This window comes from Dendrobium catenatum, unplaced genomic scaffold (genome assembly GCF_001605985.2).
Source record: "Dendrobium catenatum unplaced genomic scaffold, ASM160598v2 fragScaff_scaffold_264, whole genome shotgun sequence".
In the NCBI taxonomy this organism is placed as follows: Eukaryota; Viridiplantae; Streptophyta; class Magnoliopsida; order Asparagales; family Orchidaceae; genus Dendrobium; species Dendrobium catenatum.
The window spans coordinates 1,769,632-1,794,830 of NW_021318726.1; the positions used below are offsets into that span (position 1 = coordinate 1,769,632).

General features: G+C 34.1%; 2 protein-coding genes across 6 annotated transcripts in view; both read left to right on the forward strand.

Annotated features, from left to right (window-relative positions):
* LOC110099127 (protein TPX2) overlaps positions 1–7,818 on the forward strand; it is a 29,123-nt gene extending 21,305 nt beyond the window's left edge. For all 5 annotated transcript variants that reach the window (XM_020826190.2, XM_020826192.2, XM_020826193.2 and 2 more), the window contains exon 16: positions 7,370–7,818. The gene's annotated coding sequence lies outside the window, so the exon portion shown is untranslated. The remainder of the gene's footprint in view (positions 1–7,369) is intronic.
* Positions 7,819–10,774: 2,956 nt separating this feature from the next.
* On the forward strand, positions 10,775–23,306 carry LOC110099110 (DEAD-box ATP-dependent RNA helicase 7). Its single transcript, XM_020826158.2, has 14 exons — positions 10,775–11,356; positions 12,639–12,773; positions 12,863–13,003; positions 13,110–13,221; positions 14,814–14,884; positions 15,001–15,155; positions 15,237–15,348; positions 15,490–15,591; positions 16,663–16,723; positions 16,803–16,974; positions 17,054–17,150; positions 17,236–17,330; positions 17,526–17,659; positions 22,833–23,306. Exons 1-14 carry the CDS (start codon positions 10,841–10,843, stop codon positions 23,084–23,086), a joined length of 2,157 nt encoding a protein of 718 aa, XP_020681817.2. The 5' UTR covers positions 10,775–10,840; the 3' UTR covers positions 23,087–23,306.
* The last annotated feature ends 1,893 nt before the right edge of the window (positions 23,307–25,199 follow it).

Genomic DNA, 25,199 nt, shown 5'->3' on the forward strand with positions numbered 1-25,199 from the left:
GGGATTCAAAATTCAAAACCTAACTCCTAAAAGCTGCAGTAAATTGCTGTCCAGCAATTTTCCAAGTGGAAATTTCTGTCCGGGAAGTTCCAACCAGCCATAGTGCTGCCAGAACCTGCTCATGTTTGCTGACCAGAAATCCCTCACGTGCTGTCCAAGGCGTTTCTAACCTCAAAGGCTGCTGTCCGAAGTTTTTCAAGGGTCAAAATTGCTGGCCCAGCTTTCCTAGTGACCACCCAAACATCTGTAGTTGCTGTCCAGCCATCCTAGCAGAGTTCCTACGGCTGTCTTGCTGTTCAGAGGGTCTTCGATTGCCGTCCAGAAGGTTCCCCAAACCTTGTATTGCTTCCCACTTCTTCCCCAAACCGTGTCCAAGCCTTGATGTGCTGATTACTCGTCATCCAGTGCCTTGGTGATCAAACCGGAAGTTTCGTAATCTCTCGTCTTTGAGTAAACTCTTTCCCCGACTCTTTTACCTTCGTAGTTATTCTCAATTGTGGTATAGTAAATTCATGACGACCAAGTTGACGCTTCTCCGCTAAAGCCTAGTAATTAGAAGAGTTGTGTGAGGGATCTTTCATAGCCTAATCTTATTGTTAGTATTGGAATTTATTGTTGGAACAATCTACGTATGCAATGTTGGATTAAGATGGCTATCTTTTGAACTTAACTTCTATGCATGAAAATTAACCTAAGCTAAGTTCCACTTAATATTTATCTTATCGTTCAGTTCCGTATAAGATCTTACTTACTATTGCCTCTAAATCTAAGCGTGCAAACTTCAATAAGCAAATTATTTTCGCATAGGATTTTGTTTCACATCAATTTGACTCTTAATAGAACAATGAAGAAAAATGATTCATTTAGCCGACCCCATATAGTGGGATAAAAGTTTGATGATGTTGTTGTTGTAGTCATCATGTCCATGTAAATCAATACATAAGAAAGAAGTGGCATGATTCCATTATACATGTGGTTGCTTTATCAGGCATTTTGCATATCCTTCATGTAATGGGAATCTTCATCATGGTCTTTAGCCATCCATTTTTATACCAAAAGTCAGACTCTATTAGTGGTTCTACCATCCTCCTATACTCCTATTCAGGGGCATAGAGCTATGCCTTTCTCACTCTTACAAGCCCGTTAATATGCCTTGACTTCACAAGGATCCTTTACCAATTGTAGATTCATTGTCATATTTATCATTCGCAGCATAATCCATTCATAAAATCATTCATGTTATATGAATAAGCAAAACCATGAAGTTGATGGCATACTTTATGTCAATATATTGATAGGAAACACTTGTAGATCTCAAGTATTTCCTATCAATCTTCGGAAAACAGTAAGAATTCTCCACACAAAACTATGAAACAGTAGATAATTTGTATTATTTGATGAAACGTAAATGAAAAATACCAAGATACAATTGATCATCTGTTCGAGAGGAGAATCTTTCTCTCTCAAATATCTAGACGCCGCTAGAGCCCAAAGAAATTAAGAGATCTCAAATTTCAGCCAAATTCAAGATGCTCTAACCCTAGGAAAACCAACTATTCATTGCTTACAATTCAAAAGGAACTCTCTAAACAGTCCATACATTCAAATTTCCCTCCCAAATCCCTCAAAAATCATTCCAAAACAGCTCCCTAAGCCTTGCGGCTTGCGTTAGGCGCGTACAGGAGGCAGATATTTTCGCCTCTGTTCACATAAGGGATTGGTTGGACCGGTCTAAAAAACTCCCCTCCCAAAGATCCACCTTATCTGCAAAGTGAAAAGACGACACTCTTCTCCATTCCTTCTTCATCACAAACGGTAAGAACCTGAAGAGTTTGGTCCTTACACATGTGCCCTAATGTATACCTCTCATCACATCTAAAACAGTGCCCCTTCGCCCTTTTCTCTTGTAATTCTGTTTCTGTGAGCTTCTTAAAGTTGTCCCCAGGTCTTACTCCTACAGTCTTCTCCTTCGTAGTCTCCCGAAAAGTACTCGGTGTCAGCTCCTTGGGTGCTAGAAAGGTAGTGATCCTCTTGTTCAGACCTCCTAAGCTGCTTCCTCCCATCACTCTCTCCAGGTGCCTCTAATCCTCCACCAATTGAGCTAGCTTCATAGCCTCTCCCAAGTCTCGAGGCCTCATTACTCTAATCGCTGCTCAGATCTCTGGTGTTAGTCCCTTCATGAAAATTTCCTCTAGCACTATCTTGGGAAGGCTGTCCAATCGGCTAGCATGGTACTCGAATCTCTCCCGATACTCCACCACTGAACCATCGTGTGTCAAGGCAAAGAATTGCTTGTAGAAGTCACCTCCTATGCTTTGGAAACGTTCCATCAAACAATCATTGAACTCTCTCCAACTTCATATGGGTTGTTGCATGTTCCTCCACTGGTACCAAGATAAAGCCTTACCTTCCACCCGTTGCCTTCAGTCTCTCCTCCTCCGTCAACTCATTGATGGTGAAATATCTTTCTACCTTGTAGATCCACCCATGTGTGTTCTCTCTCTCAAAGATGTGCATCTTCAGCTTTCTCACCTTCGGGTCACCCTCGTTTCCCCTGAGTCCTCCATAGCCTCTCATTCGTCGAAGACGAGGTGCCCCCCCAATCGTCACGCTCTTCCCTTCAGCGCTTATACCCAAATCCTTCCTCAAAATCCCCTCTTCTTCTTTCAAAATCAGCACTCGACGATCGAAATCATCCCATCTCCTTACAAATTCAGCACCCCTTTTTGCGTTGCCAATGCTCATCTCTTCCCTAGAAAGTGGTTCTAGAGGAGGCATTCCGTCTTCTCCCTCCAGGATCTCCACTTCTGGATTTTTCTTTCCCCTAAACGTGTGAGGGTTACCACCTCTTCCATTGTCGCCGGTAGTTTCCTTTGCTTCCGATGTTGCCTGTTTGGGTTTGGCTTCAAGCAATTTCTTTAACATGTCTTCCACCAGGGAAAACTTTCCCTCCATCCTTTCATTGATGGATGCGATTTGATTTTAAAAACCATCAATCTTCTAAAAATCTGCTTTGAATTCCCACGTTCTCCCTCCAAAACATCTACTTTCCTTTCGGCCATTGATTCCCCTTAGATCGACGTGCTCTGATACCAATTTGATAGACAACACTTGTAAATCTCAAGTATTTCCTATCAATCTTCGGAAAACAACGAGAATTCTCCACAAAAATCCACCCAAAATCACGAAACAGTAGATAATTTGTATTATTTGTTGAAAGGGAAACGGAAAATACCAAAATACAATTGATCCTCTATTCGAGAGGAGGATCTTTCTCTCCCAAATCCCTAGAAGCCGCTAGAGCTCAAAGAAACTAAGAGATAGCAAATTTCAGCCAAATTCAAGATGCCCTAACCCTAAGAAAACGAACTATTTAATGCTTACAATTCAAAAGGAAATCTCTAAATTGCCCTACATTCAATTTCCCTCCCAAATCCCTCAAAAATCATTCCAAAACAGCTCCCTAACCCTTGAGGCTTGCATTCAGCGTACAGGAGGCGAACATTTTCACCTTTGTTCGCGTAAGCCAGTCCCTTCGGACCGGTTGGACCGGTCTAACTGATCTCTGGAACCCAAAATTTCAGTTATAACATTTGTTTATTTTGATCTTCTTGCCCTCCATTCTCAATTTAAAATATTTCTAAACCATGCCATCAGATGCCAGCTTTTAGGATAGTAATAGAACTTCGAACAAAAAATTAAACTAAGATGAGAGAACTGCAAGCGCAAGATGACAAGACATAAGTTTATGTGATTTTCTGAGATCCACTTATGTCCACTATCACACATAAATCAAATAATCCATCAAACTTCAAAGAGATATATGAAGAGATTACATTTAATAGAAATGTGGAGATAGAGCAGGGATATCCTTATGTTTATAATAATGAGTAGGTGACACTAAGAGAGGACAATGACCTGCTGCAATCAAGAGGGCTTAATGTAGAGAAGATGTTATTGTAGTTGTCTCCTTAAGGCTTTATTTATGGTGGTAATAAGACATGGGTTTGAAATATAAAATTAATTACAAAATTCTATAAGATTTTGCTAGATCTCTTATAGTGAACATAATTTGTTATGGTGAACAGAGATTTATTATCGTACCAGAATATAAAATAATAGGATATCTTCGTTCTTAAAGAAGTCAAATACCCTGTTGCAAGAACCCTAAAAGTTCCCCTTTCTTTGTCAGATAAAAGCTCTTTGTCCTTTCTCTTCCACCATCCCTTTATATCTCTTCTCTCTTTCTTTGTTTGCATGTGGTTGTGTGATGCCAAAACACTTTGTAAGGTCTTATTTTGGTAGTAACAAGACGTGAATTTGATCCTACAAGATTTTATAAAGTTGTTTAGTTCTTACTAAGCTCGAGCTCAACTCGTTTAAAATTTATAGAATCGAGTTCGACTTTATTGCTCGAGCTTGACTTTATTGCTCGAGCTTTTTTGGAATGCTCAAGCTTGACTCGAGTGTTGAGCTCGACTTCTTAGTTTTAAATTAAAAGTTTTATGATTTTTTGAATTTTATTTTTAATATAGAATTAATTTAAAAATATTAAAATATATTTTATAATGTTAATTTAAATTAATTTTTAAATATATTTTAAGTTAATCAAATAGCTCAATGAGCTTTTGCACTGAGCTAGGCAAAGCTCTAGGTCGTTTAATATACGAGCATGAGTATAGGCTCGAGCTCAAACTCGTGGCTCGATAAACTCAACTTGTGAGCTCATTAACGAGTTGAGCTCAAGTTGGCTTGTGAGTTGACTCAGCTCACTTACACCCCTAGTTGTAACATCATCATTGTTTCTTATCCAACGCCTCCCCTTTTTTTTTTGGAAACCCATTTTTTTATTTTTAGTATGAGGAAGGAGATAAATTAATTAATTACATTAGTGATTCTAATGAAGACTCTGTATTGGTAAACAGTGTGGTAGGTTTTTGAAATTATAAATTATGATCATAAATTATTTATTTATGTTGAACCAGTGGCGGAGCCAGAAAATATCTCTAGGGGGGCCTAAATTTTTTTTATTATATAATTATTTTTCTTCAATTTTTTACATCAGACTTAGGACCAATATAATCAATATTAAAAATGATAAAACTTTGTTAGTGAATTACTTTATTTTTTTCCCTTCACAAAATGACTTCAATCATCAAATCACTCGATTTCATCTAGAACGTGTTTAATATATTAACTAAATACGTGATATTAAATATATTAACTAAATACGTGATATTAAAAATCTCATTTAAAAAAAAAAAAATCATTAAATCTCTTTAGATCGAATCAATATAGGATTAAGCTAATATCAATCAAGAAAAAAAATGTAAATGAATAGGAATTAATTGGGAGTGATTTATGGATGATCGATGTTAATTTCTTGATCGTGGACCGTTTATTGGCATTTAAATGTCTTAGTGATATCATAATTTGCGACTCTTGGGCTCGTTGGATTCGTCTTGTCTAGCCGCTTGATTCCACTATAAGCATGTTATGTTTGGAAACCATTTGTTAATCCAAGTTATGGTTTGAACCTTCCAAATATGCTTCGGGTCTTTGATTTGGAGTCATTTTGGTTCGGATTGAGTTGAATTTGGTGTCGTTAGGTTTGTGTTTTTGAAAGGTTCAATTCGACTGTAAGTTTATTGAAATCGGAGTTCATATGGTCTCCGAATTAATTTTTGAAGTTACCAACTTAATTTTGTATTGAGATTAAAAAAAAAAATTCAATTTTTTTAGGGGGGGCACGTGTGTTGAACTGGGAGTGGTAGAGACTATTTATTTAGCATTGTTTGTAGCCTTGCATGTTTTTTAATTGCCATAATTTAACTTATTATTATTATTTTTTAACTTCTTACTTTAATGCTAATATGTACTTATTATTTTTTATATTTTTAATTAATTTACTGAATTATTTTGAGACTTACACCTCAAAATGCCTTTAGGATTATGCCTCGCCTCACAAAAAAAAAAAAATCCCTCAATACCTGATTGCTTAATTTCAAGCTTCACCTATTGTAGAGATTTCACGATACCCTACTATAATAATCTCATTGAGATTGCTGAACTTTCATGTTGTGGGATTGCCGGATAGGCGAATAATCCTCAGTTTGTCTATTTATTAGTTCCCGCTCTTCATGATCAACCGACTCCAGTTTTATTCCTTTCAAGCATTTGATGGAGCTTTCCTGTGGTACATATGGTCCTTTTTTTGCATTTTCTGGAACCCAAAGTTCTCATCATCGTATTTATCGATTTTGATCTTTCATTCCTTTGTGCTTGATTTGAAATCTTTCTAAACCAAGCCACTAACCTCAGTTGTTAGAATAATAATAAAACTTCATATAAAAAATTAAACCAAGATGAAAGAACAAGCAAATGTGAGATCACAAATATAAGAGACCCAACTTTACACAAGTTTATAGGATCTAGCTATTTTTATGACTGCACATAAATCAAATAATCTACCAAACGTCAGCAGAGATATAGAAAGATATCATCTATTTTGAGAAAAATAATCCTACAACAACAACAACATCAAGCCTTTGTTCCACTACGTGGGGCAGGCTACATGAATTCTTTTTCACCACTGTGTCCTATTAAAAGTTAAATTTTCATTTAAATCTAATACAACAACAACAACAACATCAAGCCTTTATCCCACTACGTGGGGTCGGCTACATGAATTCTTTTTCTCCATTGTGTCATATTAAAAGTCAAATTCTCGTTTAAATCTAATAAAGAAATGTCATTCCTAATATTTTCTAACCAAGTCTATTTAGGTCTACCCTATCTTTTTTAACACAAGTCAAATCTAATACCTCTACTCTCCTAACCGGATCATCGGAAGGCTGCCTTTTTAAAAGTCAAATTTTCATTTAAATCTAATAAATAATAATAATTTATAATATTTTCTAACCACTTTTTTTTTAGGTCTACCTCTACTTTTCTTAATATAAGTCAAATCTAATACATCAACTTTTCTAACCGGGTCATCGGAAGGCCTCCGTTTAATGTGACCGAACCATCTAAGATGACTCTCTCTAATCTTATCTTCCACTGGAGCTACACCAAAAAATAATCCTACTATTAGATAAAAATCTAAGTGAAATAAATCCTCAAAAATTCTAAAATGCTAGAAATAATACATAATTAGTTTCTTGTGCTGCAAGCCTGCATTAAGAACCCCTTTTGTACTTCATCTCGGCTATTTTGGTGTTTATTTTTCTTCATGGGAACTGAATGAAAGCTTGTAGGGGATAATGCATCGTCGGGTTGCTGCTCTATGTTTATGTTATTTTGCTTGGTCTATATAAAGTTATCTTTAGGATTTAATCTTAAAATTTTCTTTTTGTAAATCTGGCAGGATACTTGGAATCAATCGAACTCATAACGATGGTCTTGAATGATGAAATCAATTTGAACTTGAAGTGATGTTATACTGATGCGTATGAGATTTCTTTTTTGGAATTAGCTGCCATTCCCAATATAAGATTACTGATGAAGTTCCCCGGATGGCCAGAATTTTGTCATTTAGGCTTCATTTGGGACGGTTTTTTTTGTCGTTTCTTAAAATTTTAGTATTAAAATTTTGTTTTAAGAAACAATAAAAAAACTATCCCAAATGAGGCCTTAGACTAGAGTTTTGGATCCATTTCCAATTTTCCTGAAGCTGCAGCAATGCACAGAAGAATGAGAGGCATAACTTTTTGATCCCTACCTATGTAAATACATCCATTTAATTCGATAATTCTCAAAACATCATTCTCAATACTATATGAATAATAGCTGCTTTTCAGCTTAGTCTTAGGCTTTGTTTGGTACGTCTTTTCAGTATAAAAATTAAAATCTTTGTAGTAGAAAGCTGCTTTAAGAAGCATAAAGAAAGCCGTCCCAAACGAAGCCTTAAACTTCATTTCTGATGACTTTTTTACTGCTTCTTAAAGCAGCTTTCAATACAAAAATTTTAATTTTTATACTAAAAAGTTGCTTCAAGAATCAATAAAAAAGCCATCTAAAATGAAGCCTTTTGTTTGGGAAGGCTTAATTACTGTTTCTTAAAGTAGCTTTCTAATACAAAAATTAAAGAAAATCATCCCAAACGAAGCCTTCCCTTATAACTTCTAGCATGCTAGCTTTCCAGTTCTAAAGTTACCTGGTTTCTTTCTAGTTTCTAACTGCGCATAGAAACTAGTCAATGCCATCAGGAAGCCATGCATGCTCCTGGCAAGTAAGAGGCTTTGTAGGTGATGTGCAATCATGATGATGCCAACTTTTAACTGCCTAATATTTTAGGGCATTCTGAATCAAAACTCGGCCTGTCAGAAAATTTTAGGTACATTGAATCATCCATCAGGTTTAAGGGTAGACTGAAAACCACAATGAGCTCTCAAGTACCAAGTTTTTTAAAAAAAAGAGCATATCATATGTTGGATTAATTATTTTGTGTGGATTCCAGACGATGTTCGGAGGTGAATCAGAACGCGTCATATCACCCATTTGTTAGGTACTGTTGCTCGGTAACGTTGTGTACTTGGTGACATAGCGCATTGTGATTCGCCTAGCAACGATTCGGAATCCGCACAAAATAATTTCTCCATATGCTGGGTGCAAAAAGAATTTTGTTCATAATAGTTTTGTTTCTCCATCATTCAGTTTTGCTGCGACAGTAAACTTTCATATAGGCATTAAAGCTTTGATAACTCAACCAAACTCTACAAAGCTGTTGTTTGATTGTTATCACAAAAAGGTATAGATTAATAAGGTTTCATTTGGAATAACTTTCTTATTGTTTTCTAAAATAATTTCTAGTACAAAAAATTCGAGCTCAATAATTTTTTTTGTATTAAAAAGTTACTTTAAAAATAGAAAGAAAACTGTCTCAAACGAACCTTAAGTTAAACCCACAGAATCTGAATTCGGATATACAAATCTTTTTTCTCCATTGCATCTTGGTAAGAGTCAAATTTTTATTTTGATCTAATAAAGAAATGTCAATTCAAATATTTAGTAACCAAGTATTTTTAGGTTTTATTTTTATTTTTCTTAACATAGTTTAGTTATAATATATGTATTCTCCTAACTAGGTCATCGGAAGGCTGTTGTTTTATGTGACCAAATTATCTAAGACGACTCTCTCTAATCTTATCTGCCACTCGAGCTATTCCAACCTTTTCATGTATATGCTCATTAAGTTTGTAGAATAATCATGACATGAGTGAACCTCCAATTGTAAGGAAATATAGCAATGTGGTTGTATGTATATGCTCATGTGGGGAGGTTATGGCTATCTCAAAAACTAATTCTATAGATTTCTTGAGGAAAAATATAAAATATAAAATTTATTATGAGTATTATAATTTTTTTTTTTTTGAAAAACATTTAATGATAATTATACTATAATCATTATATTTTAAATAAATAAAAAAACCATTTCAAAACATTAAAAAATAAAAGATTGATGGTTTTTGAAGTTGTTGTTGTATTTTATAAAATTGATTATGTAAAAGTATTATGAGAAAAATAATTTAGCTATTTTAGTTAAAAATGGCTTTTCATTGCAATTTTTTTAAAAAAACTATGAGAAAATAATAAGACATTAATATTCAAATGAAATTATTGTTATCTTAAAGCAAAGCTGTGAAAAAATGTCTTAAATTGGAGAAATTATTATGTGTGGAGTCCGGATGGGAGACCCGTCAGGATTTTATGAGGGTACGCAACAAATAAAAAGTAAAAAAATAAAGTGTATTTACTCTACATCCTCACATAATTTGGACGGTTATTCGATCTAGACTCCACATTTAATAATCTCTCCTCAAATTGATCTTGAATTATTGTTCTATAAAACGAGAAATTATTTTGTGCGAACACCATTCAAAGGTGAATCAGAATGCGCGACGTCAGTACACAATATTATTACACAGTAAAAAAACGACGTAGCACATCCTGATTCGCCTCCACATATTATTCCTTGTCCGAATAGAATAATTATAGAACACTGAATAATGAAAGCTGAACTTACTGGTATTCTTTAAAAAAAACCTAAAAAAAATAATCATTACTCCTAATCTCTCTTCACATTTTATTTTGTAAAAAATAATCTGTGCCGGAAATATAAAAATTATATCATTATTTTAAAATGTTATTTTAAAAAAATCATAATAATGGCTGAAAAAAACTTTTAAAAAGAAAGCAGAAAAAATTAAACTGCCTTTAGGAGAAATTATTTTGTGCGAAATCCGGTTATAGAGCTGTGTTCGGATTCCAGTAAAATCATTACACATGGCGTGCTTACGTGGAAAGTTAGGAGATTCATTTGACTTCTTACCCGATCCGTTTGTCTTTTCGGACTTACTGCAGACTAAGAAAAATCCGCAACAAATAAGCTGTAATTAAGTAGAAAATGCGCAACATATACTCAACAAATACTCAATAATTACGTAACAAATACACAATAAAATACTCAATCAATACGCATATTTTACGCAACGAATACACAATAAATACTCAAATTAAATAAATATGACGGACTTTTAACTTTTTACGTAACCATCCGAACACAGCTCTATAATGAGATTACGAACAAAATAATTTCTCTTCTATTAGACGCAAAATAGGGTTTTCTTCGCAAAAGTGTTCGGTACGTCGAATACTGGAAACGCCTTGTTACTTACGAGTTCAGCCGACGATAGCGGAAACCGCGCTACGGAACTAGGGTTTCTTCTCGCATCCGTCGAACGTGCAAACTATAAATACATAAACCCTTGTCCTATAAATTCCTTTTTGATGCTCTGCGTTGCCTCAACGCAGCCGCCGAGCTCCACATACATCCACCATGCCCGCCCTATTCCTACCGGACTCTCCCACCGAAGAAGTTAAGACCACAAAAACTAAGAAGCTGTTGAAACCCGATCCTATGTCCCCGGATTTGAATGGCTTCGCCGAGGAGGATAAATTGAGCAAGAAGAAGAAGAAGCACGAGAAGTCCAAGCCTGAGGATGGCGAGAGGAAGAAGAAGAGGAGGAAATCCGTTGAGGAAGATGAATCGAGCAATACCTCCTCCGACGCGGTTGAACCCGCCTCGATTAAGAAGGTGGCGGTGAATGGATCGCTGTCGAAGAAGGCGAGGGTCATTGAGGAGGAAGTGGAGGGTGACGGGGAACTCACTGGGAGTGGAGAGGAGGATGGTGGAGATGCCGATCCAAATGCGCTTACGAATTTCAGAATCTCCAAGGTTTTGCGGGAGAGGTTGAACTCCAAAGGGATAAAGGCGCTGTTTCAGATCCAAGCTATGACTTTTGACATGGTTTTTGAGGGCTCTGATTTGGTTGGCAGAGCACGGACGGGTCAGGTAGGGAAGTGGTTCTCTCTAATATTCATTGGATCTTCTCTGCTTTTCTTCCTGTAAATTCTGAAGTTGGCACTTCTATTCGTGAAGCTTGCACCATGTCGTTGTTATTTACTAAGAAGGCGAACATAAAACCACTCTCAAACTTTTTAGATGCTTCTTTTAAGTTTGAATTTTGGTCAGGCTTTTATGAATCTAGCAATGCGAAATGAAGGCAAAACACATGGCTTAAATTATAAGACAATCAGCACAGTGTTCTTCTCTTTTGTAGAAGAGTTTAGTTAATGGCCGCTTACTGGAATTAGCAAGGTGGAGTTTAATCCATATGAAGGAGCTTGACAAGTAGTTTCTATCTTCGAGAATATATAACCCATTATTCTCTCTACCTTGCCCAATTATCTTACCCATAGTGAGGTACTGTAATACATAATAATTAGCAAAAAAAAGAAGAATACCTTTCAGCTATGATTTTAGTCAATTTTATAACTTGATAGAAGATTTAGATATATGAGGAACATGTAATGAGTAAATATTGGGGGAAATTGAAATATTTTTTTGACCCGCAACAGTTGTTAGGGAACTATGAATCATTATTATTTTCCTATTAACTTCTTAAAAGAGAAGTTAAAGAAACCAAACATAATATAGAGAAGGAATAATCGCGATAAAAAAGAATAAGAAGAAGTGAACAAAAGTTGGAAGAAATGAAGCCTAACCTCACTATGATACAATGTAAGAAAGTAGAAATATAAAAATAACTTTGAATTTATTTCTTACTTTTTGTACATATATTGGAGGCATTTATAGGCTCCTTCAAAGATATTACATATTGAAAAAGGTAAATGCAATTTAAATGAAAATAAGAAATAAAAATATATAGCTGTGCAGCTAGGTAATGGGAGAGGGGCATATGGATTGCAATTCAATGGTTAGGGGGAGAAGATATAATGGTTCAACATCTCAATTTGTGTATTAGGATTGGTTGTATAGTAGCACCCATGACTCCTCTACCTAGGGTGAAAAGTTGGATTGGGCGAATCCAAAAAGGAGACGGATGAACGAGTCCTGCACTGTGGGATCCCAAGGTCTTAAACCTATATACATTCCTAAATTTGTATTGAAATAACAAAGTCTATTTCATTTCTGTTCTTTCCTTTAGGATTAATCTGGTCCTGTATTATACTATTATATTGAATCAAAATAATTGTTTAGATTTGTTACTGCATTAAAATTCTTTACTGCCTGATTTTTATTCATCATGGAAATATTTTGTACTTCCACTTAGGGTAAAACGTTGGCCTTTGTTTTGCCTATATTGGAGTCCTTAATCAATGGGATGCACAAGGCTTCAAGGAGTACTGCTTATGGTAGGGCTCCATCTGTACTTGTTCTTCTACCCACGAGGGAGCTTGCTAATCAGGTGCAGTGAGATCTTAAATGATAGATGTGTATTAACTTATTTGTTTCTGGTTTAGTTGCATTATTTTGTTTTTCTCATGTTATTCTCAGGTGCATGTGGACTTTGAGTTTTATGGTGGTGCAGTAGGGTTATCCTCCTGCTGTTTATATGGAGGGTCTCCTTACCGTTCCCAAGAGCTTGCATTGAGACGTGGTGTTGATATTGTTGTTGGAACACCTGGCAGGATAAAAGTATAATCACATTTCCTTTTTCTTTGCCATGCCCTTTTTGAATATTCTGATACTAGTACGGAAGTTAGTTTGATCCTTTATCATTTACGATCTTTACTTCGTGCAGGATCATTTAGAGAGAGGTACACTTGACTTGAAGTCCTTGAAATTCCGTGTGCTTGATGAAGCTGATGAAATGTTAAATATGGGTTTTGTGGATGATGTTGAGCTCATTCTTGGTAATAATTCCCCCCCTGTTGTTTACCTAATATCTTGTAATTGGGGTGAACACCCAATGATTTATTCTTTTCTATGCCAATTTGTAATCAAATCCTAGTGCAGGAACCTTAACACGCTTAGCAGCTCTTCAAAAGATTGTTAAGGAGCCTATTTATTTGAAATAAGAGCATGCTATGTTCATTTGAATACATATGTGAATTAAATCTTTTAGAGGGCTATCGTGTCTTTCTGTACAATGTGCTAAACTCTTGAACTCAGTGGCCCTTGTAGATCATGCTGGACATGCCATTAAGCGTATAAGATTTTATTTGTTCTAGCACTTGACATATCTAGGCACAACACAAACATGAGTTGGACTCAAATTACATGTTATCCATGCCACCCCCAAACTTGTTTATGTTTACTCTAATTCATCAGATTACTACTCTAATTCATCAGATTACTACTCTAATTCATCTCTATCTTTCTCATTGTATCATTTTTATTTGACATATTCCTAGGCTGTTAAGTTTCGTGCTTTACATTATGTTCATAAATACTAGTTATCTTCAAATTATTTGATTGTATTTTTCGCTGACATTATTTTATATGAGAGGATTATGTCTTATGAAATTGGAGTCTCCCGATTTCTTATGTTTCACGTGTATTCGAGGAAGCTTTTTAGGTTATGGGGCTGGAGCTATACCTTGGTTAGCTTATAATTGGTTGCCACAGTTTGTTCTCACAGGTTCTTTTCATGAAATCCAGCTCAAGGACTAATGATCGTTAGTAACTTACTCCAATTGTTCAAATTTTGGTTATTGATTGATCCAGGCTTGCTCTCTTGAAGTGGTATTGTGATTGGCATAGAAAGTTGAAGTCGTCTATCAGTATTTGTTTTAACTTGTCTAGCTATATATATCACTTCTTTTCTAGGTTAACTATTAAATTATTTGGCTTTTAGTTTAAGAGAAGTATTCTTCAAATTTTGTTTATTGATTTATCCAGGCTAGCTCTATTGAAGTAGTATTATGATTGACATAGAAAATTGAAGTTGCCTATCAGTATTTGTTATAGCCTGTCTGGCTACATATATACCACTTCTTTTCTAGGTTAAATACTTATTTGGCTTTTAGTTTAAGAGAAGTATTCTTCAAATTTTTGTAATTGATTCATTCGGGCTCGTTCTGTTGAAGTGGTATTGTGATTGGCATAGAATTGAAGTCGTCTATCAGTATTTTTTATAGGTTGTCTGACTACATATATATCACTTCTTTTCTAGGTTAACTACTTATTTATTTGGCTTTTAGTTTAAGAGAAGTATTCTTAAGTTGGTAGGTCAAATCAGTCATTAGGCAATGCTTGCAGGCGCGGGAAGAAAAAAAACAATGGTTTTAATGCATAGAACACTGTTTGAATGCTCTATAGATTATTATCTTATTGGTGTTGCTAACTTTCATCTGGGAAGTTTTGTGAGCTATTTTCTTTGCTTTTCACGCTGGTTTTATGTTAATAGTGAATCTTCCTGAGACAAGTGTTTGTCATGAGACCTGAAGTCTGCATCCTTTTTTCAAATATTTGTTATACTTTTTATAATTTTTGTTCTCTCCAGGAAAGGTTGCAGATGCTAACAAAGTCCAAACACTTCTATTTAGTGCTACCCTTCCTGATTGGGTGAAGAAGGTTGGCTTCGTTTATATACAATTCTGTTTTTTGTGTCCTTGGAATGTTTTCTTAATGCCTCAAATCTTCAAATATGTTTGCTATTAAACCAGGGCTGATATTTTATATGTTAACAGATATCAGCAAGATTCCTAAAACCGCTGAAAAAAACTGTTGATCTTGTTGGTAATGAGAAATTGAAAGCTAGTGCCAGTGTTAGACATCTGGTTCTCCCCTGTTCCAGTGCAGCAAGGCCACACATTATTCCTGACCTCATTCGTTGCTACAGCCGGTTTGATTTGTTCTTAAACTCCTTATTTTTGGATTTATCATCTTAGTATATCCATGACTTATATTTTGCTATTTGATGCAGTGGCGGGCGTACAATTATTTTCACAGAGACAAAAGAATCAGCTTCTCAACTTTCAGGGCTATTACCTGGATCGCGGGCCCTGCATGGTGACATAATGCAGACACAACGTGAGGTAAATTAGCTGATGTCAAATTAAGTGATGTGGCTGGTTGATCTACTGTAGAATTTTCTATTTGGATTTGCGTTCATATTATTACATGAGGTCTATGTAAGAAATCTCCATCTTAATATTTCAAACTTTGTTTGGATGTAGATTATACTAGCAGGATTTAGGTCTGGCAAATTTTTGGTCTTGGTGGCAACTAACGTTGCAGCACGTGGCTTGGATATTAATGATGTTCAATTGATTGTTCAGGTATTGATATTTCTTGAGCTATTTCATATTAAGATTGTTCATAGTGACAAATGATTTGGATGATGACCTGATATCCAACCTTATGTGATGCTTTTAACTATTTTTTTGTGCATTTTATACCGTATTACTTATACAAGCCCCTTTACTTTTCAATTTCTTAAAATATGGCAACATCGTAGTTACATAAAATGAGTTATGATCATATCATTATGATTAGCAGATTAGGGGGTTGAAAATATGGCTTTATAGCGTTTGGATAATCTATTCCCACCTATGTGATTGCTAGAATAGTTATAATATTTTTATTGATAACTTTCAAGTTTACCTAGGTGGTTTGAGCGCAGTATAACGGATGGCATGCTTTTTCCCTTTAAATATCAGCAAGTTTGATTAAGATGTTGGAGATGCTATTTTTATTTTAACTTTGAATTTGATTGTATTGATGAAGATTGTTGAATTTGCTAATGTACATTTCTGATAAAAGGGTTGGCTTTCTTACATATCAAGCATTTGCGAGTTGTGCAGTAAAATAGTATTGGCTATGTTATGTATTTTAAACCAACAGAGTAAATCAATATTCTAACTTTCCTGGTCCATGATTAATTTTATGCATTAGTTATTTTTTAAAGTTCTCACGTGTATTTTAAGGCTTCATTTGGGATGACTTTTTTACTGTTTCTTGAAGGAGCTTTCTAGTACAAAAATTTACTGCTTTTTGAAGTAGCTTTCTAGTGCAAAAATTAATTTTTGTTCTAGAAAGCTGCTTCAAGAAACAATAAAAAAGCCGTCCCAAACGAAGCCAAAGTGGATCTTTTAGACATCTTTATGAAATGCACTGCTATATTAAATGCATGAGATGTATTTTAAAATATATGATACTGCAGAATAAAGACTATATCATGATTTTAGAAAGAAATTTTCAAAACTTAATTTAGAATTTGTAATGCGAATGTTCATCATCAGCATGCCATAATTATTTAGATTACATATGTTGGTAAAAGTATAACATTTTGCAAGTAACATTTGTTCTAGCTTGTGCATAATGCATGATGCATCCGTTTTATTTGACAGTGTGAACCACCACGTGATGTTGAAGCTTATATCCATCGTTCAGGCCGCACTGGACGAGCTGGTATGGTGAAGTTACTTTTAATGATTTTATTCTTTTTGTTTAGTTTGATATGTTGGTAATGTTCTTATCTTATCTGCAGGAAATTCTGGAGTTGCCATCTTGCTATATGAACCTAGATACTCTCATAGCATTTTTAAAATAGAAAAACAATCTGGTGTCAAATTTGAGCACATTTCTGCACCTGAGCCTTCAGATATTGCTGACATGGCTGGTTCTGAAGCAGTGGATGCTATTCTCAGTGTTTCAGATAGGCATGATTTGCTTCGCTGCTGAAATGTTTGCTCAGTTGTATTTGAATATATCTATTTATATACGTTATCTGTGGTGCAGTGTAGTTCCAGTATTCCGTTCGCAAGCAGAGGAACTCCTAAACTCATCAAATTTGTCAGCTGTGGAATTACTTGCTAAAGCACTTGCAAAGGCTGCAGTTAGTATTGAGTTTGTCTTTTTAGTTCTCGTTTGTTTGCTCATAATTTCTTTGCATGTCATGTAATGGTTTTTTTGTTAAACAGGGATACACTACTATTACAAAGAGATCACTCCTCTCATCTTTAGATGATTATGTGACGTTACATCTTGTAACAGAGAAGCAGATCTACACGCCAGCGTAAGCATCAGCTTAAGTAATTATTTGATTTTGTTACCATCCTGTACATTTTTTTTCCCCATAACATCAAAATTTAATGTAATGGCTTTATAATTTAAGCTGAATTTAGGTTTATATGAAGAATTGTTTACTTCTGAGTGTGTTAATGATTTGGGCCTTAATGTTTGTGTTCTTGTTTGTTGTGTGTGGCCTCAGGTTTGCTTTTAGTATATTGAAGAGATTCATGCCTGAAGAAAAGATTGCAGGAGTGAAGCACCTTTCTATAACAGCTGATTGTATGGGTGCGGTCTTTGATGTGCCTGCTGATGATGTAGATAGTTTCATTGAAGGTATCATAGACTAAACTTTTATCAATGGTGTTCTTTTGTGATGCTAATGGTGCTACTTGATGATTTCAAGTTAAATGCTTTCTACTACATTTTTAATGCTTTCTTTTTTTTTTATCCAAGTGGGCATGTATGCTGTTTTACTTTTACTAAAAACATTTGTTCAATTGATGTGTTTTATTTGTCCACACATGTGTTGATTTGGTAAAGTTGACCATTGGAATGTTCCAACTTGACTATTGTTTGTGTGACATTTGTCAATGATGAGTAGCAAATCATAGCGCAAAGGTTCCTGTGAAGTCATAACACATAGAACAAGCTGCAAGCTTGCAGCGCAAGTCATTTTAATATTGTGCAATATTAAAAAAATTTGAATATAAATTCAGATAAAAATGAAAGATAATTGAATTTAAAAATAAGCCATCATGTTAAGAATAATAAAATAGAATTGATGTTTAAGTTCGCGTGATTACACCTTGACCACTTAAAATTCAAAATATTACAATCATTTTTCCCTTCATTAGCATCATTTCCCCTAGTCACAATCTTCATCGCCTTCATCTTCCGGTTCAGTTGCAACAATATTAAGCCTAGATGATGATTTCTTAGCCAATATTCTATTATATTATTTTACTTAAATTAAATCTTTGAGGCGACTATGATTCATTCTAATTCTTTTGCCATGAAGATGCAATTGAAAGTCATTAAAATCAATAAATTATAAATTTTCATGATAATAATCAATACACAATTACATTATGTACTTAATATTCAAGTTTACTTCAATTGTGCTCATATCCAAACGAACTACATTTTAGGCCATGGACCAATTGCAAGACTTTGTAAGGAGCTCCTTGGCCTAATGCTAACCACCAATTAGCTAAAATTAATAATGTATTTAACTTTTATTAATATTTAAATATTAAATATTACTCAATATTAATTATAATTTTCTCCAATTATATTATCTGGTGCCTGAGTGGTTCTTAATGTATACACTCAAATTATTGCTAATTTTATATTCTTCATTGACATCCTTAGCTGGAGAAATATCAAAAAGTCTTTCACACTTGATGTATACACTCAAATCATTGCTAGAGAACTATAATCCTTAATGTTTTCTCTCAAATCATTAAGGATGTTTACATGCAACTACATCCTTAGCCAATCTTCCAACGCATACATATAGTCGATCAACTATTTCCTTGTCCTTTGCAATATCATGGTTACTGAATAAGTATTTAGAATTAAAAAAAAATGTAGTTGCATGTAAAGATCGATAGAGTTGCACTTCTAATCTTCTATCAATTGTTATTATTGTTACAGATTACAACAATTGCTTCCTTGTTGCTTCATATTTATTATCCATTGGAGGTTTTTTTTCCCTCCAACCAATCTAAGTATCTTCAACAAAGGGCCATCTACTTTTCAGTCATATAAAGATTGTTTCAATATGATTTGTTGTGCTTGTTTTCCTTCAATTTCCTATGCATATGTTTCCAACACAAATTTTTACATGTAAATATATTTTTTAAATGTAATTATTATTAATGAAAATGTTGTAATGTCAAGAAGGCGGTAGCGAAACAAGTCAAGTTTGATTAATGATCTTTGACTCGCACATCTCATTAAGTCTAAGCAATCGAAGTCTTGAGTAAGTGAAGCTATGTATTACAACCTCCTTCTCAAAGTATCATCATCTTAGTTTTTGAATATTGAAAATATCTTACAATATTAAACCCAATTAATAAAAGGCACAAGGAATTCAATATAAGTGAATATTTATCTATCAAGAATTTTTTTATAATAATATTAAAACTCATTCAAGTCAATTTGCGACGTGATACTAATGTTTCTCAAAATCAATTTGGATTTATGCCGGGTAGGTCTACTATGGAAGCCATACATTTATTGAGAGGTTTGATGGAGAAATATAGAGAGAATAAGGACGATCTACATATGATATTTATTAATTTAGAGAAAACATATGATAAAGTTCCAAGAGAAGTGCTATGGAGAGTTCTTGAAAAAAATGAGTTAATAATGCTTATATTCAAATCATTAAAGATATGTATGCAGGAGCTATTACTTGTGTTCAAACACAAGGTGGTTTGACCAAGTATTTTCCTATTTCGGTTGGATTACATCAAGGATCAAACTTAAGTCCATATATTTTTGCTTTAGTCATGGATGTTCTCACTAGACATTTGCAAGAGGATGTGCTTTTTGCTGATGATATTCTTCTTGTTGATAAAACTAGAGAGGGAGTTGAAGGTTAAACTTGAATTATGGAGGTCAACTTTAGAGTCTAAAAGTTTTCGCTTGAGTGGATCTAAAACTGAATATATGGAATGCAATTTTAGTAGCAATAGACCTAGTGAGGGGATTGTGACTTTGGGCGGTTAAGTCATTAATAAGAGTACACATTTTAGATATCTTGGATCTATTGTTCAGAGTGATGGTGAAATTGATGGGGATATTATCAGCAAAATTCAAGTTGGATGGTTGAAGTGGAGGAATGCATCGGGCTTATTGTGCGATAGAGAAGTCTCCCTCAAACTTAAGGAAAAATTCTATAAGATGGTGGTGAGACCTGCAATGCTTTATGGTGCCGAATGTTGGCCATTAAAAGAGAAGTATAATACTAAGTTAAGTTTTGTAGAGATGAGGATGCTTAGATGGATGAGTGGCTTGACCCTTAGAGATAAGATATGAAATGAGCATATACGTGAAAAGGTTGGAGTAGCTCCAGTGGAAGATAAGATTAGAGAGAGTCGCCTTAGATGGTTTGGTCACAATAAACGGAGGCCTTCAGATGACCCGATTAGGAAAGTTGAGTTGAGGTATTAGATTTGACTTATGTTAAGAAAGGTAGAGGTAGACCTAAAAAGACTTGGTTAGAAAATATTAGAAATGATCTTTCTTTATTAGATTTAAATGAGAATTTGATTTTTAACCGGACATAATGGCGAAAAAGGATTCATGTAGCCGATCCCACGTAGTGGGACAAAGGTTTGATGATGTTGTTGTTGTATTAAAACTCATTCAAGAATAAATGAATAACCTACCAAAAAATATAACTTAAATCAAAAGGAAGTTTTTAGTGATTAACAAAGTTGCAAGAACATTCTCAAAAAGTATTATTAGTAATCACTTGAATGATACTATGTTATCCAATTTCCTTAATAAACTTGCTTAACAATTCAAATATCTTCACTGCATTCTTTGTTCATCTTAAATAATTAACAAAAAAAGTTGATTAAAAATATTTCCATTACTAGATGTCTGCCCATCAGCCATAAAACAATCTTCTTTATAGCATTGCAGGAGTTGTTGTGTGTTCCATCTCTTTCTTCAAGGGTCCCACCTCATGGTAGTTTGGAGGTTTCATTCTATAATTAAATTGTTCAATGCCTCTACTACATCAGTGAAGGGAATGCCAAAATCATATGACAAACGATAAAATATTTGAATTGATATTTCTCTCATCTTCTTCGTAGCCGTTATTTATTTATTTTTTTAATTTTTACCTTTTCTTTTCTTCACCACTTCAATAGTATTAGGGGTGAGATAGGTATCCAATGGTCCTTTAGCTAGCCCTAGGTTCTTTAAGCAAAGAAGTTGTTGAATTTTGCGTGACACTTTTTATTTTGTTGCCTAGTATCTTTGGGATGCGGTCTTTAAGATGCGTACGATGGACGAAAATAGATGGCAACATTGATCTATTCTAAGCCAGAGACGAGATGTCCGTTTGGTGAACTGTGGTGGAGACGAATAGTTACTACTCTATTATGTTTGAAGTCAGAGATGAACTGTGTGGCGGCTTCTCTGCTCAAGCCATAGACTAGACATTTGTACAAAGTCAACATGCATGTTTGAAGTCAAGATGAGGCACGAAGCGAGAAGCGAGGGGAGATGGCGCACTAGGGCATGCGATGGCTTGGGATTTGGACCAAATATTATACTCCTGAAATACATTATAAGTAAATAAATATATTTAAATATTAATTTAAAATACAAAACCTTAATTTATAATAGTGCGCACACTATGCGGAATTTGCGTTATGCAATATTGCTTCTGTATGGCTCAAATAACACATCTTTTTGACCATGTGCATCGCCCAAGCAAATAGCGTAGTCATGACACGTGATGAGCCATGGCGTGCTTTTATACTATTAGCTTGCATGGGGTGTGTGAACCCAATTATCTCATAGTTTTTAGTGTGGCAGCACCTTTGGAGTACATATCTTTAGTTGTGTTTGGAAGCCTATGTTTTTTGCTATTTTAACTTCTTTTTATTTCTTCTTTTCTTTTCATGAGTTTTTCTAGAGATCTTAACTTGATTGTAACTTTGTTTTTGCATTATGTTTGGCATGCATTTTTCGTTATTTATATTTTCTCATTATATGTACTTTGATTGAATCAAACAATAAAACCTTAAAGTGTCAGCTGCAAATCTCCATCCATATTCACAATCTTATTTAGGGGTTGCTTGCTTTGATGAAAATGAAATGCAAAGTAAAATGGAATACAATATAAAAGGAATGAAATATTTGGAATTATTTGAATGAGTGTAAAATGAATGCTGGTAGTTATTTATTTATTTATTTATTTATTGCCTCTAAATAAAATGAATACAAATGTAAAATGAATGCTGGTGGGGTGAGGGAGGGTGGTCGCAGTCACTGGCGATGGCAATGGTAGTGCGTTTGCATTGTATTTAGAAACCTCCCAAATGGGAGGAATTTCAAATACACTCAAAATGCACTACTTGGGGCATTTGGAATGCTACACTCCCTAGGAGTGTATTATATGAGTTTCATTCTAGAATTCAGAATTATAAGTACCGGATTATTTAATTGAAATTATAATACAAAACTTTTTTTAATTACAATCTTTTTTTTTTTGCATTTTAAAATGTGACATAAATGAGTGCTTATCATATATGTACAAGTAGTGTAATACATAAAATACATCTATGATATATTCTATTTAAATTATACCTTTTATTTTCCTGTGGTCTTACAGAGTTTTGTAGACTAATTTGTATGTATTTGTATTATGTGGGTAAAATATGAGAATTTGTTTAACTGCTCCAGTTAGCAATCATATTGCTGTTTATATTTGTTCATCAATTATTTACACTTGACGGTAGCTTAATCTCCAAATTTTCAGGTCAGGAAAATGCTAGTATGGTGGCCATTGAGGTTTTGAAGAAACTTCCTGCCTTGCAGGAGAGGGATAAGAACAGTAGACCCGGAGGCGGTGGTGGGAGCAGATTCGGTGGCGGCGGCAGATTCGGAGGTGGTGGTGGTAAATTTGGAGGGAGAGGCAAAGATGGCGGCGGTGGTAGTTTTGGCCGTAGGGGTGGAGGGTTCGGTGGCGGTCGGGGAGGAGGCGGCGGGAGAAATTTCAACAGAAGAAACTGAAGCTTATTTCAATTACATCAGTAACATGATAGTTTATATTGTTACATGGTAATTGCCTGTTTCCATTTTTGGCGGCAAAATTTTATGGCTGCAATAGAGCTGTTTTTATGTCTGCTTATCAGTGCTTTTTAAAGTATGGATTTGTTTAAGATGACAACCAAAGCTGCTATTTTTTATTATTTAAATGAATTTATGTTACTTCATATTTGGTTTGTTTAAGCTATAAATGCATTAATATAATTTTAATTCAAGATTTGCATTATCTGCTTTGCTTATCTTACAGCTGATAATAAAATCGTTAAATCAGTGTTATTTTTTGTAATTGAAGGTCCGTGTAATTGAGTTCTTGTTAACTTGTTTGTTAAAATGGTAAATTGATTGCTGTTACAACTTACAAATAGTGGTGGCCATGTGTTGATTACAGTTAGAAATCTACTGCATATTTGTTTTTTAGCTTTAATTAAAAAGAAAGATGTTTTGTTTTTTTTTTAATTTGTTTAGTTTTATTTAAATAAGGTTTTGTTTGGGATGGTTTTTTCATTATTTTTTAAAATAATTTTTTTAGTATAACAATTTTCAGTTCAAGAAAATTTTGTATTAAAAATCAGTTATAAAAAATAATAAGAAGGCTGTCAATAAAAATTTTAGTTTAATCTTTTAGATTGAAAACATAAATAATATTTTAATTTTAATTTGATGGGTTCGAATATGGAATTTATGATGTCCTCCGGATGATTTGATCTTGAAAATTTCATAGTTAAGTCAAATTTATTTTTTTAAACATGTTTAGGCCACAGTTATTGAACTTTAATGATGAAAATGGCGGACCTTAATTCAGTTTGAATAACATTTCACTCCACATAAATTATTATGCAAAATATTTTATATATATATAATGGTTAATTTTTATTTTATTTTTTATAAATCATTACAGGCATTACTATTAACTCCATATCATTAATAAATATGTCAATTAATTTTTTTTTAATCTTTTATTTGAATCCAGCATTAGTCATTCAAGGAAATGTTTTCTATGCTATATCAGGCAATTTGGATTGATGTAATGTACCTAATGTGTTTGGAATGTACATTCAGATTCGATTTAGTGTTATCTAAAAATAAATCGATTCGGCTGATTTTTAAATGCAATAAAAATTTAATTAAAAAAAAATTAAAACTAAGAAAAAAACAACGATCAAAAGCTGTTCCAAATGAAACTTTAGTTTCACTTACTTTTTTCTATTTCATTTTGCATAATATATTGTGCATTAAGTAGACCCATCCATCATATATTGAGGATAGTAATATATCACTCCGAGTTGACTCACTATAAACTTCAACAAGCTTTAAATACAGAATGTTTGAGGCATGATGTGAATCTTATTTGTTATTACCAAATCAATGATAATTTTATATTTGCATAGTTATCAATGATGAAGTCCTCAGGCTAATGAACATTCTTTGATCACACATGTTGAAGTAAAATTGATTGAACCTAACATTGGTCGAGTTGATTTCATTAGCATTAATATCATTTGGTCAAATCTTGTAAATGTTATTACAATTGTATTCATTTTCTCAAGAACAATTAGAGTTTTTGTCACCCCACTAGTTCATTATTTAGCATGAGCAGCCTAGGGGGGGCACGTGCGCCTTCACGTGGCTCACCTTGACATATTAGTTGGGAGCTTTGACTACTAACCAAGAAGCCTTCGGTTCGAATCTTACATATGTGATGTGCGTGTGAGTTTACCTTAATTGGCCTTAAAAAAAAGACCGATTACATTCAAACTAACAATAGATACTCGCATGCAGCATTTGGCCTCGAGATCTCTTCTAACAATATATATTCAAAATAAGGTAGACTTAGTACCTTTAGTGATTACTCCAAAGAAGGATGGCCACAAGTGTTAACTTGGGTTAGATGAATTAAAACACTAAGCATTATCCAGGTTATCAAATGATTATAATAAAGTATTATCAAGAGTAAATCTCTTTGATGGCAATCATTACACAGACAATCAATATGTGCAAATATGTTAAACAACTCAAGAGTGGGTGACAAATCTAATTTTAACCGCTCATTAGATAATCTGGATGTGCTAGAAATAGA

What these genes read in the sequence shown, in the direction of transcription:
- LOC110099110 (XM_020826158.2), top strand. Translation starts at nt 10,841, where the DNA reads ATGCCCGCCCTATTCCTACCGGACTCTCCCACCGAAGAAGTTAAGACC. An exon ending in TGATGTTGAGCTCATTCTTG is followed by an intron (nt 13,222 to 14,813) that starts GTAATAATTCCC and finishes TGTTCTCTCCAG; the next exon opens with GAAAGGTTGCAGATGCTAAC. An exon ending in TTCCTGATTGGGTGAAGAAG is followed by an intron (nt 14,885 to 15,000) that starts GTTGGCTTCGTT and finishes ATATGTTAACAG; the next exon opens with ATATCAGCAAGATTCCTAAA.